The sequence below is a fragment of the Streptopelia decaocto genome (assembly GCF_964273445.1).
Source record: "Streptopelia decaocto genome assembly, chromosome: 14".
NCBI classification, from domain to species: domain Eukaryota; kingdom Metazoa; phylum Chordata; class Aves; order Columbiformes; family Columbidae; genus Streptopelia; species Streptopelia decaocto.
This window is the reverse complement of record NC_138669.1, coordinates 4,446,566-4,465,962: the sequence shown is the minus strand read 5'-3', so window position 1 is coordinate 4,465,962 and position 19,397 is coordinate 4,446,566. Positions and strand designations below refer to the sequence as shown.

Here is a 19,397-nt window from a genome sequence, read left to right as displayed (position 1 = left end):
GCCCAAGTTTGCTGCCTCAACACTGCTTAGAGGTCTTGAAGGTGGTAATTAATCAAGAAATTAGAGCTCAAGTAACTCAAACCTGGCCACAGAGAAACCAGCAGATTCCTGGCATTCTACTTCATAGAACAGTCACAATAACCTCAATCCAACTCCTATTTGGAGTGAAAAGGTTAATCCCAGAGGCTGAAAAGTAAGTGAACCCACTCAAGGGACCCACCAAACCTGCCAGCACAGGCACAAACAGCACCACAGCAGGTTCCTCACAAGGTCCAGGCCCCGAGGGCTCCTCCTGCCCCCCAGCCCGTCCTGCAGGCAGAGAGAACCACCATCAGCAGAGAAACGCAGAGGACAGCGTCACACAAGGGACAGGCAGGAGTGGGGAGTCCCCCCCAATAAACACATCCCACTGGGAAAGGACATGAAAGAGCAGGAAGCTTCATGCAGCAATGACTCACACACAAAATTACCCACCAGAAAAAAAGCTCTTTTCATTCTCATGTGAGCCCAACCTCCAATCACAGCCTCCGAGACAGCCAAAAAACAACACTGAGGACCATTCTTTCCTCTTTATTCACAAATCATTTAGGATGAGGAGAGGGCACCCGGGGAAAGGCAGAACTGCGCTTTCTTCTTCCTCTTTTTCTGAAGGAAATTCAAATGTCCTGGGAGAAAAAGTGGGGAGGATCCAGGGAAGAAAAGGACTTTCTGGATTCATATGAAAAGCACTCAAGTAGCATGAACACAATGACAAAAATCTGATTTTTAAAAAAGTATTACTGGCACCCTTTTGACTTAGTATAAAAAAAAATCTGCTTTGCTTCTTCTGCTCTTTCAGTTATTTATTCACCTCTGTTCTGAAGGCATTTGCTTTGTTTTTCCCCATTTCTTCCATTCTTCTGGTACTAGTGTGTCCTAGAAAGAAAAATCCAAAAAATTAACTCTTCCAGGGAACAAAGCACTTCCTTGCACAAGAAAAGTGTCCCCAGATCCCTGAATTCTCTCTCAAAGGAAGCTTGTCAGATAAGCTGCTCAAAGGAAACTTATTGGAATGATAAAACCAGTACTGCAATGGAATGGAAGACTGAATTCAAGGATGGAAATGGTCAGATAAAATGAAGGTTAATTTCTGGTGCAAAAGGGATGAATTGTAAAACACAGAACTGAACAAAACAAGCCAGGCTGAATGCAAAGCCTGCAGGTACCTTTACAGCTCTTCTAGTTTAAACAGAGCAAATCTATCCACTTACATTCAGCTGGTCCACGTAAGCACAAAGAAAAGACCTTAGGTCCCCAAGATGCAGTAAAGTGACATGGGCACATCTTTTTGGGGTCCTTTTCCCTTCCAAGATGCCAGACGCAGGCACAGCTATGGATGCTCAGCACTTGTTACCAGTGTCTAGGGCTGGACTGTCAATACACTCTTAGCTGACATATCTGGGCATCAGAAAACCCAGCAATACAGAAAAAATGCTTGTGATTGCACACAGCAGCAAAACCCCAACTTCTGGTTTGTGGATAGTAAGTCATTTGCAAGATCTTGCAGGATTACTCACAGGCAACAGGGAATTAAGGAGTTAAAATACCAGGCTGAGAAACAGAAAACATGCAAGCTGCAGGGAGCACGTTTGCCAGGCATCTGTTAACAGGCCACTAAAAGCTGAAATCCCCTGGCCAAAAGCTACGGTACAAAGCAGCGTCCAGGGACCAGAACAGCACCAGCAAACACAGCCAGGGTGCAGCCAGCACTCAGCTACCAGAACAAGCGACAGCCACCTCCGGTTACTTGTCATAGCTTGTTCTGTGCTCAAATAACTCAAAACACTCCAGGAAGAGGTAGGAACAGGGTGCTTTTCTATGGGACACGATGCCAAATTCTCCGCAGGTAACTTCCATTAAACCATCCTCCATGCTATCTGCTCTGTAGACAGGAGCTCATACCACAGCGCCCATCGTTTCTGTGACACAGCCACCCACACTGGCTTTGTTTCGCATCACAAAACTGAGCTCTGTTGAACGCACTATGTGTGCCTGGAGCACTGGCTATGAACATGAGAGAAAGCAGACGCTTGTGAGATGTACCGGGGCAGCACACTATACAGTAATTTCAAATCATAAGACTTGTCCCAGATGCTCTTTCCCTTCCCCAAAATAAAACGGTGCACTGAAGGAGAAATGAAGCCACACAAGCACATTCAGAACGGGGCAGCATGCAGAGCGGCGGGCAGTCCTGCCTCCTGCGCCACGGTGGGTACAGCAAAGGGACCTTACCTGCTCGGGAGGAAAGACAACGAAGGGCTTTGCACTGGGAAGTGATAACAGGGACCTACCAGGTGATTGTGTTGGATGGAGGGGGCTGCTGCTGCTGCCTGAGCCATCGTGACCAGCTTGGTCTATAGGAGGGTGAGCCCTGGATTAGGCTGTTCTCAGCTGAACGAGGTGGTGCTGACCTGGCTCTGCCGCACACAGAGCTCTGGCCACCCCAAGCGAGGATGTAATTCAGCAGAGTGCCTGGCAGCTGAATAACCAGAATATTGCAGATGGGGACAGGAAATACCAGCAGCAGGACAGGAACAGCCCAGATATCGGCTGTTTTTATCATGTTATCCTTCAGCCAACATGATTAATAATTTATTTACAGGAACAATACTGCTTAAACTAAGTTTATTTCATCACCTGATAGCTGCTTGGTGCTCAAGACAGCATATTCGCATATGCACATATTACCATACAGACTTCAGATGATTAAGGAAATCACACAAAGGCAGTTTAGTCTCAGAGGACATGTACGGCTAACATGCAAATCTGCTGCAGTCAAGGTCACCCAAGGACTGATTTAAAGCCCAATAAGCGATGTTGGAAGGAAGCAGCTTCAGCTCAGCTATCTTTTGTACAAGGAGCGAGTGATGAAGTGAAATGAAACAGGCAGCAGGCCCCGGAAAGGCAAATTCCAAAAAGGCCCTTACTTCTAGAAGAGGGGGTCACTAGCAAACCCCCCCTTTTACCGCAGCGTTCTATACTTTGCCAACCTACTGCTCTGCTCTGCAGCGATCCTGCCAAAAGGAGAAAGGAAGAAAGGTTGAGAGGAGATAGGAAGGACGAAAGCAGCCCCGCTCCAGGAACCAGAACCAGTGACAGAAATGCAAAAAGCAAAACCAGGCCTTCTGGTAACTTCTGTAAAAAGATGGTTTATACCGTCCCCCTTCCCACCCCCACCAGTGGTCTCCATAGTGGAACAGCAGCTTTACCTCAAAGTGCAATCCAGTTAATTACCATTGCACTTCACCATCTGAGCCAGGCTAGCAGCACGTTAACAAAAAGATGTCTTTTTGAACTTTAAAGTCATGTACAAAGGGTTTAACTTTAGCCTACGGCAGAAGTTTCCCTTTCAAATTTGCCATTGTAGTTGCAGCTTCATGTCATTTACAGTGAAAGGGGCATACTGACACCCCCTGCAGTCTTTTGAATTAGGAACCAACCACCTGCATTTATGTGCTAACAGAAGCCCTGGTTGAGCAAAGACACTTAGAAGTAAGGTTCATTGTATATTTTTTCCCCAAATATGTATCCTAGGCAATCTCTAATTAATAATGATTTTATCATTACTCTTTAAATTAAAAAGGAAACGTTATTAAATGACATTACATAGCCCTGCTGGCAACAAAATTCCAGTTGGAACTGTTAGGCTAACAAGAGAAAGTGCCACAGTGGAGAGGGCTGGACATCCAAGGGAGCGAGGATGAGAAAGCTGGGAGGATGGTACGGAAAGGGTTGATAATCATCCTCCCTTCTACAGCCATGCAAGTGGAGAGGTTTTGAAGACAACAAATCAATGCAAAATCCCTGAAAATTATATGCTTGTGGGATTCTTTTTCTTCCAGATCTTGTCCTGGTTTTAATAAGGTATAACAAAAAAATTGAGAACCCAGGGATATCTATGCGAGTAGGTATGCAAGGATAAATAACTCCTGGTGGTTCAAAAAGGGAAACTAAGAAAGAGTTTTATGGCAAAAACGGTCAATAAAATAATCTTCAAAGCCAAACTCTACATTAGTAGAAAACGGCTGAAATTTAAGTCTCACATGGAAACCCTGTGTGGTGGAAACAAAGGAAGGAATGGTTTAAACTCTAATGCACTGTATTGGACGCTTGGGCCAGCATGCAGGCTGCCTAAGCCATGGCACGGTCATGAGACACTGCGTGGCAGAAGATACGACTGTAAAGAATCAGTCCACCATCAGTACAGAAATGAATGTCGTATCCCTAACATTTCCCAGAATTTTCCCTGTTTTTGCTTGTGTGTGTTGCCCTTTGCCTCTTGCTGCGCACCTCTCATAAGCACCTGCTGCCCTTTTCGCTAAGACAGCAGTAAGATACCCCCACCTCTTCCTCCTCTTAAACCTTAACTCACCAGCACAGCTGCAGAAGAGTCTGGCCTCTCCTGCCTTTACATTATTGTAAGAGCTTGACATATCATGTAGCAAAACAAATTTGTCGGTGAACACGTCTTGCCAAATGTGGGTTTCCCCATGTCTAAGTGTACAAACTTCCACCCTTGGCTTTCTCCGTGTGCCTGATCACTTCAGCAAGTGGCCACGAGGACCATTCTCTGAGGGAGCAGCCAGCTGTACCTCAGCAAGACCATCTTGTTGCCCTTGTCAGTTCAATCCCTTATTCTGAAAGCGGGCATGAAAATGGGACCAAGCAGACCATCCCCACACCAAGAACCAAAAGATCCAAGAATCAAAAGCTGCATTCATTTCTGTACTGGTCACTGACACACGATAGCATCAATGTGATCTCCTCCCCACTGATTTCAAAACCAGCTCCCACCAACGCGCCATCCCTGGCTTACCGTTTCACTGCTTTCTGAGCCAGCATCCTGTTGCCTGCCAGGAATGTGATGCCACCCAAAATGGCCAAGTACTTCAGAGTCTGGAACATGTTGAGCTGAGTCCAGTAGACATACATGAGTCCCAACATTGCTATGAAAAAGAGACAAGGCCCACAGCTGAAATTGCATTTCAAAGACCAAGCATTTTGTTATCCTCAGAACAATTCTTATGTTGTACTGCCAGGCCCAAGCATTTGGTTTCTGTCTCATCTCTGAAGCTCTGAAATGGCACATCTAAAGACTATACATTATTTCCAGGGGAAGAAGGCGTCTGGGTCTCCATACTGGAGAAAAATGTGATCCTGATGGATTGTAACACCCTCTTCTTGGAGAATTATAGACATATTATAGGCATTAAGGGCTATTAAAAGGAGGAGGATACTCTGGATTTCAGAGGATATAACCTTTGCACATTTGTAGGAGCTTACAGCTGTATAAAACTTCCAAGGAAAATTACTTGGATTAATCAACACGCTGTCATTTGGGAAACAGCAGATCCAATGTTCTCCCAACCTGCTATGTTTTTGAAATTTTACCAAGGGCGCAATAGAATTGATGAAAAAAATTGGCCCTGCCAAAGAACAAGAGGAGCTTTCAAGAAAAGATCTAGATGGCAGGCCCATAGGTTTCAATCCCCACAGAAACTCCCTGCTTGCAAAGGATAAACACACAATAAAGAAAGTGTGACCTCTGGAAATAAGAAGTTCTATTAAGTGCAGATAAACGGTGTGTGAGAGGAGCCCAGTAATGACCGCTGTTACAAACGGATGGCCAAAACAGGTTTATCGCCATATTAACAGTCATGAAAAGCAGGAAGGCAGATGAAAACAAAAGAACAAATGTTATGCTATTATGTCATTATAGTTAATAGACCACGAGCCCATTAACCACCAGGGCTCTCATCTGTAACTCCCAGGTGTTGAGGTCAAACAAAGCGGAAAAGCCTCTGACACTTACCAGCATGTCCCATGTGAAAAACAATGGTGCTGGGAGCAAAGCTGAAGTTGGAGATGTTGGCACCTATCTTGATCCACTAAAGGGGAAAGAAACAAAACCCAAGTTACAACAGCCTTGTGAACACAAGCTTTTATAATAAAAGTTCAGTATCTTTGAAGGCTCTTTGCTTTTGCACTGTTGAGCTTCTGCTGCTTCTGCCTGGTCAAAGGCAGCTCCTCAATTATCTTTCTTAAACTGATGAGAGGTTATTGCTCCAAATCTACATTTTCCAGAAAAATAAACATTGCTATTTCTACCAAGCTGAATTAATTTCAATTAAAAAGACAGAAAAGGTAAAGTTCTAGTTTTGCACTTGGCATAAGAACTGCTATAGATAAAAGATGTTTGGTCATAAAAACAACTTCAGTTTTTAGAGTACAAAAGAGAAAGGTGTCAAGGATGGGAAACAGAAGCAGTATTGATAAGATTTTTCACTGAAGTGACAACATGTATATTGTGAACTCTAGAGACCAGTGGACACAACTAAGTGCCAGCTGTAAGAATAGTTAATGGGAAATTACTGCCAAGCAAATAAGCAAGCAGTTTAATGCTCCAAATAAGGAGTAATTTAACTCAACCAGATATTTTATATTGCATTAAGTTCAAAATGCTGATCTGATGATACAGTGAGTAGCAGATGTTTCAACTACAGACACACAAATACTAATTATGGCCATAAAAGGGAATCAACCTGATAGGATTAAGTAACAGATTTTGTGACGGATATATTAATTGCAATGCAGAATCACTGTTTTTTTCCCCTGTGGAAATCTAATGCTAGTTACAACTTAATCTGCCCACTGCTATTCAGCATCTCCAGCAGAAGCACACTGGAGAAACTCACCCTACCTACTTCTACTTGGCAGCAGTGTTTTTCTGTTCTGACTGTAGACTCAAGAAAAGAACAGTTTAGGAAAGAGTCAATACCAGAGTAACACTCTGTGCTGACATTTGCTAGCTACAACTCCAGTAATGCTGTGCTGGTCATAACAAACCAAGGGTTTTAATAAGTCCCTAAGTGACTTTGGACTGGACGGGAAAAAGTTTTCTTCCTCTGTGGCCCAGTTCACTCACCAGAATGAGCAGCAAAAGCAGGGGGGAGAGAATCAAGGCTGTGAAAGTGTTTGACACCACAGTGGGCGGCCTCTTCTCAGGTTCCCTGAAGAGGTGCTGCAAATTAAGAAACCAAGTCGTAAGTAGAAGTATTCCAACAGAGTGGTTCTCGGCTCCCCAGAGGACCAGTTGCAGCCCTGGTGCTGGTCCCAGACATTCCTCTGGATGATGAGTGTTCCTCTCATGGCAAAAACTGACTCTATAAAGTAGAGCGTATTCCAGTCTCTGCACATTTGGTCTCTTGCACAATCAACTTTTCCTGGCACTCACAGAAGCACTTGTTAGCTTGTCATCAGCACAGGTGGCTGGAATGAAGCAAGAGAAACCTTCAGCAGCAGAGAGCTTTCTGTGGTGCTCACCTGCTCAAATTTATGTCTCTGAATCTTCTCAGTGACACCAGTTGCTCTCTCACAGGTAGGACACAGCTTATCTATTCACATAGGACTGCAACACATTTCATTCCATTAAGCAGTAGCTCTGGTCTTCTTCTAACTACACTACTTATATAGTATTTTTTTGTAATGAGAGATGACTTTTCAACAATAAATTATGACGAGAACAAATAATACTAGTAGGCCTAGCCCTCCATCTCTGCACGTAATTTTTGGTTTTGACTCTACCTGGATTTCAGGTTTGGGAACAAATAGGTTCTTGGACTGGACCGTGGATGGCGCATCCTCTTCTGGGAATTTGATCACAACATCAGCCTGAAATGAAATCATGCAGCTTCATGAAGTTTGACCTTAACGTATTCTAAGTTTTATAAAACCTATTCCATTACTATAGCCTATTTCCTTATTTGTCCATCTACAACTAACATGATTTTAAAGGAAGCTAAAGAAAAAGCCACCACATTTAGCAATTTCTCCTAAACCAAGGCAGTGATGCCATTCACCCATCACTGAGCTGGACTCATTTCCAGCACAGCAAGCACAGAAAGGCTAAATTTTGAAGAGCTTGCTGTGAAATTACAATCAATCCCATAAATGTTCTGAAGTTTCTGTTCTACCACATGAGGAAATGAATGTTCATTTCAGTCTTGCTTTGATGCTTACTTAAAAACTTCAAATGAACAGCAAACCTCAGAGTCCACAAATGGCCAAATGGATTCTGCTTCACTACAAAGAACAAAGACATTTGAGCATTTTTTCTTTCAAGCCCTCCTGTTAGACTGCCAGTCATCTCAGAACTACATCACCACACTTCCAGCTACATACCACATTCCACAGGATTGGATTTTCCAGAGTAGCGTCTCCAATTATCAAGTAAAGAGTGTAGGTACCAGAGGCAGAGTCAAATTCAGTCTTTCTTTCAGAGGTATCCAGTTCAAACTTGTATACATTCTTACTGTCTGGTTCTGCAACAAACACCACCTCCTGGCCGGTCTTCTGGTTGTGAAGTCGGACAAAAGTCTGAAAGGAAATATTGTAAAACTTCTGGAATACCTCACAGTGCATTTACAAATTCCAATGAAATAAGAGATTTACCCCCAAATCAAAAGCATAATGTCAACAAAAGTTATGAGTATCAACTGGGAGCCTGGGTGTCTAGATCCCCGCAAATCAGAGTTCAATGTCTCTTTGAGTCGCTGCATTAACACAGGGCCAAGACCATCCAGTGGCCCACTTGGGGTACTGGACAAGATACTGAATGTTACTGGACAGGGTATATGCAACAGCACACAACAGGGATGCGTGCTTTGTTTTTTAATTTTTATAGAGAAAAAAAATTGTAAAGTCTACATTCAAGCACTTTTTCAGCAAACAATCTACATTAAGAAAATCAGAAATCTATTTTTTACAGTGCAGGCTACCTGCACTCAGTTGAGTTAAATAAGATACAATACCAGAGCCAGATAAGGCTTCACTTAACATACAGCCAAAACAAACGAACTGAGTCTACTCCCCATCTACCAAGATCAGTGATCCTTCACTGTCCATGTCAGAAACATAAGGCTTCTCTGAACCTATCAAATCTTTTCAAGAGCAGCTATCACTTCAGATGCTTCAAGATGAAATGCTGCTGTGACACAGGAATGACTAAAGTTTGTCCTAACCTGGTGAGGGATGAGTTCAGCTCCACTGTTCACGTCTATCAGCTGGAAGGATAAAGCAAAATTCTGATGGCTGTCAGCAGTGAACGAGCCCTTGGCTTTGGCTGGGTAAGCTATCCTAGGAGGAAAAAACCAAACAGAACAGAGATGATCTTCCCAGAGCAGGCCTGGCATTCAAACAAACCGAGGCATGCAAGCCGGTCAAGCAGGGCTGCAGTCCACTCAGCATACATGAGCTGTTTTACCAAAAAGTCAGGTGAACCAACACGTCTTTCTCTTCCACCATAAATTTAATAAAAAGAAATGAATGGAATTTTTTAGCAGGATTTTTGTGAGCTACATACCCTGCCCATTTTCAGGTAAAGCACTTTGTTCTAAGGTGCAAAGAACACCAGAAGGAGTTTTTGGTAATACTACACCCCACATTCCATTGAGCCAAGGCCATGCTACAACCAAAGGTGTGACGGTGGCAGAACACAAAAACCAGACACTCAAACTTCAGCGCAGGAAGGCTGCATCACACACACGCACAGAGGGGCCTCAGAGAGCTGTGCAACCTAAACTAAATCCCACACATTACATTTTAACTGATGTCAGTTAAAAACCAGCTACATTAAGTTCAAGTACACCTCGCAATGGTTCAGCCACATCCCCCTAAACACAGTTGCTTCAGAGTATCTCTACTGAAGCCCAAGCACACTAGAAACATTAACACAAATCCTAATGTGCTTTTGCTACAGCGAGGTGCCTACAAGGAACAGAAAACTTTGGTTGCCTGGCTTCTGTTACACAAGGTTCCTCCAGTTTAGCTGAAGCAGTTAAACCTCACAGGATCTCCAGTCGAGAGCCAGAGCTGCCCGTTAAAGGATCACACACACAGAGTTGTTTTACCTGGTGGTTTTTGGCGCAATGCTCTGATCTTTATCCACAGTAGAAAGATCTACATTAGTAATCCCAACTTCCGTGGAAACTTTCACTTTCAGCTGCAACAAAACACAACAGAAAATTACTCAAGAGCACCCCACACATACTAATTATGGTCAAGCTCACTGCAAAGCTTTAGCTCTTTTGTTCTCTTCCCCAAAGAGGGTTTTACACTAAGTCATGGACAGAACCTAACCTGAACAGAAGGATCTACAGCAATTCACCTTCAGGCAAAGCTCCTGCACAGGTCACTAACCCAACCCATCCCCTTCCCCCTGCACAAGCACTCAGTTCTGAAGACACCAGCTTCTCATCTTGTTGGAGTTTGCTGCCCTTTGGAGAACTGCTTTTAATGAAACAGTCCAACTACCCAGATCCAACTGATTTTGCTTTTAAACTAGCTATTAAAATTAAAATCACCATACATGATACAACTTCAACCTGCATGTGCATGTGTCCTCCTGCTCCCTGGATATCAATGTGCAATGAGTGAGTTCTCCAGATGCAACCAGCTGTGCCTCTGTCGGCTCCTAAAGCCCAACAGGTTTCTGCTGATTTTGTTACCAGCAAGCAAAAGCCACAGCATTCCTGCAGCCCCGCGCTTTGTTCAGCAAGCCTTCCTTCGGAGTCACAGCCTTTACCACTCCGTGCAGGGCGGACAACACGGCCCTGCCATTTATCACTCTCCTTTGTGCTAAGTGCTGTGTAAACCCTGAGCAAAGAAATGGTTTCCTGCCCTCGCCCCAGTCCCAACCCACAGACCATGTGAGCAGTAAGCCTCGGTGGCTTTAACCGATTTCAACCCTTCTCTCAAACGTAAGCAGTTACTACAGCCTGTAGTTTCTAATTAGCACATTTGTTCTCACAGCTTGCAAACACTCCCCTGAAGAATTAAAGTTTCCTTGCCAAGACATTTTTCATCGTATACTACAATCTGTTATTACAGGTTTGCTCATGTGAGCCAGCCCCACACCCTCACCCTGGAAAATAATTCACACAGAACTTGAAGTAAAAACATAAATCAAGCTATTCAGGTCAGACTTCAAACATAACAATCTCGGCAGTTCATTTACAACAAAAAGTGTGATTTAAGATAGAGATTACCCCGAAAATGGACCCATTAACATGCAGACTATTCAGGCTAACCTTGGTTTGTTCCAACATGGGAGCAAAGGAAGATGGACTCATGAAATATTCATTTTAAAAGTTACGTGAAGGCAACTCAGAGCTGCTGCACACAGCCCCTCCAGCTGAACAGAACACAAACATCTCTCAAATATTTTAATGCCAGGAAATGTAGTCTCTGCCTGGAGTAATAACCCTCCGGTTTAGCTCATTACTGTCAAACCACGGTGCATTAAGGACAATTAATGCTAATAGCAGTAAGGAAAAAAAAAAAGCAGCAGCTCCCCTATAACAATGTGTCTTATTAGAAGCGGGTCACACAAAGCCACCCCAGTGCTAATGCGTTCCTGCCGGTACCTCTGTGTGCCAGCAGCCAGCTTCAGCAGCACCAATCAACCCCCTCTGACATCCCCAAGGGCCATTACTATTACAGTGACAACATCAATTTGATATGCAGAGTAAAGGCTGGCAGTTGTACGTAAGTGTCTTCATCCACTCCAAGCTGACTATGTTGGAAGGCTCCAAAAGCCATTATCAAATAGGCAACTGAGGGCAAAAAGTCACCCTGGGAATAGACACCACCAGAGAAAAGTATTCTCAGCTGTTGACACTGGGGTGACTATATGAATAGTCAGAGGCCACATTCTTCTCACTGTAACAAACTCGAGGAACATAAAACTGAGTGTTGACAGAAAGCCCTTCTTCAGAAAGGTGTGGAACTAACAGCTTTTGCCACCTAAAAAGGGGGTACGTATATATGAAATGAAAACTTAATTTGCTCTTGTCACTTTCAGCACTACAAAAGCATCATCATATACAGTTAGGAGATGCCAAAACACGCCTTTGACTCCTTCCTAGGGCTCTAAAACTTATATAAACAGACAACAACAAATGCTCGACTTCCATACATCAGGCAATCACCTACTAGCCAAGCCTTGAGATCTACAGACTTGAATCTTGAATACTATGAAGAACTAATGTTCTTAGCAATCGTTTTTGCACAGCTACTTTGGGCTCCTATATGAACACTTCCCTTTGTTAGCCTTGTTCATATGCTGTCAGATCAGCAAATATTTAAGTGATAAGTTCTGAACTTTACACAAATCTCTTTTGATCATATATTAATCTGGTTACTGGTCATAATCCTGAGTCAAAATTCAATGTATTACAGAAAAGCATGTGATAAAAATGCCATGCAACTGGAAACATCCTTAACAGATAAAAAGCTGTTTGAGTGAATATGCACAGAAATAAAATGCCATCAAAATGCATACCCACCTCAACTTTGTTAGCAATAAAGCGCTTATCTCCATCAACACTGATAGAGAAGTCATAATAACCACTAGCAGGTTTCACGTTCATGAAGTTCAGCTCAAAAACATCTCTACAAGAAAAAAAAGCAAGGTGTAAGTATCCTCTAGGACTCTAACAGCAGCCTACAAATAGGTAACATCTTCCTACCAAGAAGTGTCCAATTACTTTAAATTAAGCAGGGAAACAGACAAACGCAGCACAAAACTAACATGGCTAAGTGCAGCAGGAAAAGAATTCTTCAAAGTGCCTCTGAAGTCAGAAGAACATTGCAATTCTCCACTCCCAGTCAAAAGAAAAAGCAACAGAAATTCACCATCACTACTAAAGGCGCTCGGTCACCCGTTACCAACAAAACGCAACTACAGCATTTTGAGTTTTCCATCATACAAACATTTACCTGCTGGAAGAACACATAAGGAAAATAAGCCCAACACTGTTTAAATAACACCTGTTTGCCTTACAGATGGTAAAATTAAGATTACATTCTTACCCTGCCAGAGTAAATGCTGTCTGTTGCAGAACAGTGGCTTTGCTAGATGCAGACTTGGCATAGTCAAGCCTTACAACAGCTTGAGTCAGTGGCTGGGACATAACATCGGTCACTTGTAGCTAAAAGAGAAAAACAGTAATATCTGTGAAAGCCACTGTCTCAGGAGGAATGTGGGAGCACAAATGACCCACTACCCCTCTGCGTTATGCACCCAGAGTTCTCCCCTGCCCGGCATCCCAGATTCATCCAGTTCTTTCTAACATACATAACCAGGAAAGCTGAAGTTTGTAATCAGCAGAGCCGACTTCCGCACAGCGCCTTCTCAAGGTAGCAGCTGGTAAGCCCTGGGTAAGAAGTTCCTAAAAAAACCCTTCATAAAAGCACTAAGATCTACTGGAACCTGAGTCCTGGAGCTAAAAACGAAATACATCACCTTACATAGTCAGCTCCGACCTACAGCTCTAAAGAGAGATCCAAGAGATGAGTTTAGATTTGTGGCTAAGGACTCACCTTGAGTATGGGCTGATGGTGGGACACAGCCGCAGGCCCATCGGGGACAATAATGACAGGCAAGTGGTAGCGGTTCTGGGATAAAGAACCTGCGGCACAAGCAACGCTGAAGGCCTCCGAGAGCGTCTCAAAGTTTTTCTTGCTAAAAATGGCATTCATCAACTGGATAATTTGATCCTGAAAGAGGAAAAGCAAATCACATGTAAGCACCAGCAGCTTACCACAACATTGCAAACTGGCTCAGTATAACGTTATTAATGAAAACATCATTCATAAAAACTTCCCATTTGCTTTAAAAACAACTCAAGTTATGAGGTAACCCAAAATGAGGTATAATACCTTTTGCATGTCACATTAGCATTCTTATTCTTGGCTGGGAGTTTCCAACCACAACTGCTGTAATTGTGCTGAAAACTTGCAAAACCAGAATTTGGATCCACCCCATCAAGCTACGTGTTTCAGAATGGAAGATGCCGTTAGCTCTACCATCCAGGCTGCCTGCAGCTGCAAAAAGACAACTTGGCTCCAGGAGCCGTACAATTGTCTTCACACAGCGGAGAAGGACAAGGCTGGATGTCCTGGCTACCTGCCGAGCTGGGAAGGCCACAGAGTGGTGATGCAAAGCACCCTACTGGCTCTGGAAAGAGCCAGCCTAAGCCCATGCAGGCTTATCTCCTTAGGCTCAGCAGTGTCCTGGAGCTAAGAGGATTAGCTTTACAGCAGTACCACCAGGAGCACAGAGCCAGCTTGGGCTCTGGGATGTGCCAAAAGCAATTTGTTCTCCCCAAAGTGGGAGTGGGACAGAGTCCCTGAGCTGGTTTGGCAGTCTGACTTGGTAAGGTTGACGTATCTGAGCCACACTCTGCAGCGTATGCCATATTATTCAGATTCTTCCATTCCTTCCTGCTAGTCTGGAAAGCAGACGGTTTAGTTACCTGCACTTTGATCCAAGCAAAGGATTGTGGGCTAAATTCTAATCAGAAATGAGAATAATCGAAGACAATCCCAAATAAAGCAATAGGCATGCAATTTAGTAACCTACAAAGAACGCTTTTAAATGAAGTTCACTGCATCTCAAATTTTCACCCTCCTACTTGTATTAACAAGCACCAACATACGTAACTGGAGAAAACATCCAGACAGATACTACAGAACTCCTGCATAGTGCAAATCCTGGAGCATTTTTCATTTATATGGAACGCATGACATAGCTCCAGACCTTAATCAGCAACTGACACTTTCACTACAATTATGAGAACAAAAAAGGAAAGGGACCTATTATTTCAAATACCACATTAATTTTTAAAGAGAGTTCTGTGGCATTCTGTAGGCTCTCTCACCATTCATAAGAGATAAAGCTTTAAGTCCCCAACAACAGCACCTCTGACAGCACAATTTGGAAACACCACCAAACAATTTTCCTTAATTGGTCTTTTTTTTTTTTTTTTAAAGCATCATTTGGACGCTGACAGTTTGAATTGTGTGTAGCAGAATCACCACCTCACAAGTGACACTGAAATTACTTTGCATTAGTCTGTTTGGCAGCAGCGTGGAAGAGCGCCAGGAGTGAACTCAGACGTCTTGCACTGGCTTCTGTCTCAACCCCACCACTTCAGCTGGTGCTTTAGGGAGCTGCCATTCTCAATCAAAAGTACATTTAACTCAGTTAACTTGTGGTGGAAAAAAAATATTTAATGGACAGCTCGCGGTAATGGTTTCTAGCTTAATTAAGCTCAAAAGGAATTTCCAACAGTCTTTCATTTTAAACAAGTTTTTGCACCTGGGTTGCTGTAGATACTAATGTCTCCCTTTTGGGTGCCCGCATTTCCTCACAGGTAAATAACATTTACAAAACACTTTGAAATGCTGGAAAGTCCTAGACAAGTGCCAAATACCAGGCCAAACTCTGAAACAAGAGGGATTCTTTTCAACAGCTTGTCTCAATAAACAAAAAACCCAAGGCCTCACTTGCAATTTCCTTCTGTATATTTGAAAAAGTCAAAAACCAAATCAAATACAGCTTGTGATCCTGAAGGTAGAATTTCCTCCAAGATGATGTTTTTCAATGGATGCTCTCATTACTTTTTCCAGTACAAACTCTAACTGGTTGTACTGGCCTCTTGCACTGCACAACGGGGACCAGGCAGATTCTTTTCGTGAGCTACGGGGTACGAGGGAGGAAAATACATGTACAGACCTCCTTCATTGCTGGTTCCATTCCCACATGGTCTGACAGCTTATAGGCAGCGGCAACGAACAGTGCAGTAGTCTCAATTCCTTCTTCGAACTGCAGGTAAACTCCACCCAAATCATCCAGACGAGCAACAAGATCCTGACAGAAAGAGTTGTTAACATTTAAATTGCATTCTAGTAGATCCACAGAAGTTCATTCCCTTAGGCCTGTAATCAAGAGTATCTGTATGGGATTGCTGAAGTATTTTGCAGTAGTTATTTAGAAACAGTTAGAAAAAGAAACTGGCAGACTTTAGTGGATTTAATTCTATTTAAAAATCATGACTTTGTGTCTCAGTCCACTGTGAAACAGGTGAAAGTCCAGAAGAAATATCTGCTTGAAAGGAAGAGCCAAACCAACCCACATTAGGCAGAAATGGAATTAGTCAGGTTGGCTTTTCCTTTTGCATTTCAAATTAATACATCTTTCAGCACTACAGAGATTCAACAAATTCCTGAATAATTAGAGAGCATAGTGTGTTCCTACCTCTATCTCCTCAACAATGCCGCTTAGATCTGCCTGCTGGGACAAGTAAGATGCCGTCTCCAAAGCCTGGATGGTTCTTAAACAAAAACAAACAAAACCAAACAATTTTATAATTTTTCCTTCCTTAAAAGCCAAACATCATTCAAATAAAAGCAACAACAGCTTCTATTCTGAATGAAGTGTAAAACAGCTGTTACCACATTCAGTTGAGTCAAGGCAATGAACCTGAAATGATTTAGTGGAAATTTAGAATTCATTAGGGAACGCCACTTCAGCAACATCAATGCTGCAATAAACTCACAGATTCAAAGGCAGAGAAGAAACCAAACTTTGATCCCTGCACAGCACAGATCCCCACGCTTGCTACCGAGGCTTTCAGGAATCCAGCTTTTTCATCATTAAAGCAAGTCTTGAAGTTTCCCTTTCTCCCCCAGCTTTTAAGAAGATGTCTTCTCTCCTTTCACATTAAAATTATTTAATTCTTTGGTGATAAATGCCAAGATTCCTTCTGCTTACTGGTACATTTTTTTCCACCTCACAGTAGAGGCATCCCAACCTCCAAACAGGGCTGAGGAAGAACATCAGGTCTATTGCAACCACAAATGACACTGATCCATGGCTGGGTTTAAAATCAAAAATATGTTGTGAAACTTTTTAAAAGAGGGATGTGTCCTCTTTGTTGGCGTTTTTCTTGAAATAAACTGAATACATAAGCTTGTTTGCAAAATCACACAGAAAATAGCCCAAACCTGTATTTTTCATTTCATGTCCCAGAGGGACAATAATGAACTGGACAAATACATCAAAGGAAGACACACCACCTACTCTACTACATTTATATCACAAAAATCAAGTGTCAAAACATTCTTTACTCCTAAATTTGACTGCCTAGATTATAAACATGCAACCGTGAATCATTTCCATCTGAAAGACTTACGCCAGCACACTTTCTTCTTTGCTAAGCCGAGCAGTGAGAGCACTCAGTGCTTCCTGAGATGCTAAAGGGAGGCCAAAGCTACTCAGGGCCCCAACGGCGTGGAAGATCTGGGTGATGGAGGAATCCTCACTGATGGCCGCAAGCAGCAGCTCCCTGGTCTCGTTTGAAACGGTCACCTGGGGAAGAACACAGGGAACACGCTGATTTACACTTGAAAAAATAAGGCCTTCTGGTTCTTCCTGCAGTAACACACCAGACTGGTGAACTACTACAACCTTTTCGGAAAAAGCCTTTTACCATACATTACCTTTTACTTTAACTAGTTAAACCCCCAAGCTTTGCTGTCAACTATCAGTTAGTCAGGATAATCCACAATTCAGATTTATCCCAGTAACCTGCTACTACTTTTCATCTGGAGTCACATCATTGTGCAGCAGCTGGTAGTGCTGATAAGAAATGGGGCTTAGATAACGCACCCACAATTCAGTGAGAGTTGGCTGCGTGTGCATCCCTGCAGCGTTTCAACACAGGGTTTACAGCCAAACACTTTATCATCCACCCAAAGAGCTTTTAACTGACACAGCTGCTGTGAAATCTATTAAAATGTGCTGGCTTTGTTCTTCTTAGCCACCAATGTTAAAAGTTAAAGCAAGAAACATTCCCTCAGAATTACTCTGAATCAATACTTGCTTTACATCTTTACACTCTACTTTGTATAGACTACTCTTGGACAGTTCATAAGTGACTTACCTAAGCTACAACAGGGTACAACCCACTAAAAGAAAGTAAAAGTAGAAGTTATACGTAAAACAAACTAAAGAAAGAGATCAAGGTGAATATTTACTTGCTACCATCTATTTTCAGAGCTCGGGCTCCAAACTCACCTCGCAGCCGGACAGGAGCCGGATGGACTGTGCCGCATAGAAGAGGGAATCCACGCTGCTGGAGTCCACGTGAGATTTGACGTAACTGCATGCAGCCTGTGAAGAAAGAGAAGTTATCTTATGGCAACGGTCTTGATTGAAGCCACCGAGGAGATTTACATGAAACTCCGAGACAGTTTTGTATACACTGCTGTGCATTTTTATCTTGTAAGAAGGCAACTGAAAGCCCCGCTAATATTTGTGATGCAGCACAGCCTAGGACCCCTCAGATCCTACTCTGCTAAGTGCTGCACAGAAACCATGGTGTTTCCTGCTAAAAGAGGTGAGTGATTTTCACATAAACTCAACTACAACCAGAATTCAAATTTAAATTGAGAACAATTATAAAACCTATCAAAATAAAAGCATCACGTGTATATTTAGTAAGGAAAAATTTGCCATGACAGAGAACAGATACGCAGATATTCTGTGGGCAAGCTTCCTTCCCAGCTGTGTATCACCGACAATCACTAATGGATGCAGAACATAGAATACCAAAGCACACAGGAAGAAAACTCACTTTTCCCCATCTTCCCCCGCTGTGCTGCCCCTACCGGCCCCCGGCCCAGCAACGCGCCCTTGTGCCGCGCAACCACCGGCGGCCCCGCCGGGCCCGCCACTGCTCACCTTTTCGTCCGCCACCCGCACTCCCAGGCTGCTGAGGCCTACGATGGAGTAGAAGGCGGCCTGCAGGTCGGTGAAGGGCCGCTCCAGCGCCTCCCTCAGCCGGGTCAGGTCGCGGGCGGTGAGGCGGTGACTGGGGGCCAGGGCCCGGGAGCCGCCGAGGAGGAGCAGGAGGCTGAGGGCCGCCCCCAGGTGCAGCCGCAGGCCTGCGGAGAGACAAGCGCGTTACCCCGCGGCCCTTCCCGCCGCCCCGAGGGCCCCACCGGCCGCCCCGGCCCCCTCCCCACCGCGGGCCCGCGCCTCACCCGGCGCCGCCATGATGCCGCCTGCGCCACGGCTCCGCTTCCGCCCTGCGCTCCGCCCCGGACCGCACCACCGCGCCACGAGGGGGGGACGGAGGGACAGCGTCGTTTGCGAGGGGGCACCGACCCAACGGGCTCCCGCTGCTGCGGACGCCACAGGAGCTATAAGAAGAAAGGACCTCAGGGGTCGGGCGGAGGCGTAGGGAGCCGAGCGGCGGTGGGGCCGCCCGGGAGGAGACGGAGGCGACGGAGGCGACTCCCCTGGGCGACGGGAGTGGTACGGGCCTCCACGCAGCGGACGGGGGCGGCCCCTGGCGGAGATGTGGGTTGCGGTGATTGGTCAAGCCGCCAGCGGCGTTTAGCGCGCCGCGGCGCCTTAAAGGGGACGCAGCAGAAAGGTGCGTGGAGCGGTGTGTGCATGATCGTGCCGTGCCATGTCGTGACATATCACGCCATATACTGCCATGCCAAGC

General features: G+C 44.3%; 1 protein-coding gene across 2 annotated transcripts; it reads right to left on the bottom strand.

Annotated features, from left to right (window-relative positions):
- Positions 1 to 554: 554 nt before the first annotated feature.
- Positions 555 to 19,074, bottom strand: RPN2 (ribophorin II). 2 transcript variants are annotated; one of them, XM_082065049.1, is made up of 17 exons: positions 18,928 to 19,053; positions 18,626 to 18,828; positions 17,960 to 18,055; positions 17,076 to 17,251; positions 16,139 to 16,214; positions 15,617 to 15,751; positions 13,420 to 13,596; positions 12,910 to 13,028; positions 12,384 to 12,489; positions 9,948 to 10,039; positions 9,060 to 9,174; positions 8,221 to 8,415; positions 7,624 to 7,710; positions 6,965 to 7,060; positions 5,852 to 5,927; positions 4,856 to 4,985; positions 555 to 915 (listed from the first exon to the last, which is right to left on the bottom strand). In XM_082065049.1, the coding sequence occupies exons 1-17, from the start codon at positions 18,938 to 18,940 to the stop codon at positions 906 to 908; spliced, it is 1,902 nt and encodes a 633-aa protein (XP_081921175.1). In that variant the 5' UTR covers positions 18,941 to 19,053; the 3' UTR covers positions 555 to 905. The 2 variants fall into 2 exon arrangements, with proteins under 2 accessions (XP_081921175.1, XP_081921176.1); XM_082065050.1 differs by lacking the exon at positions 555 to 915 and adding an exon at positions 2,829 to 3,053 and having other exon boundaries at positions 18,928 to 19,074.
- Positions 19,075 to 19,397: the final 323 nt, after the last annotated feature.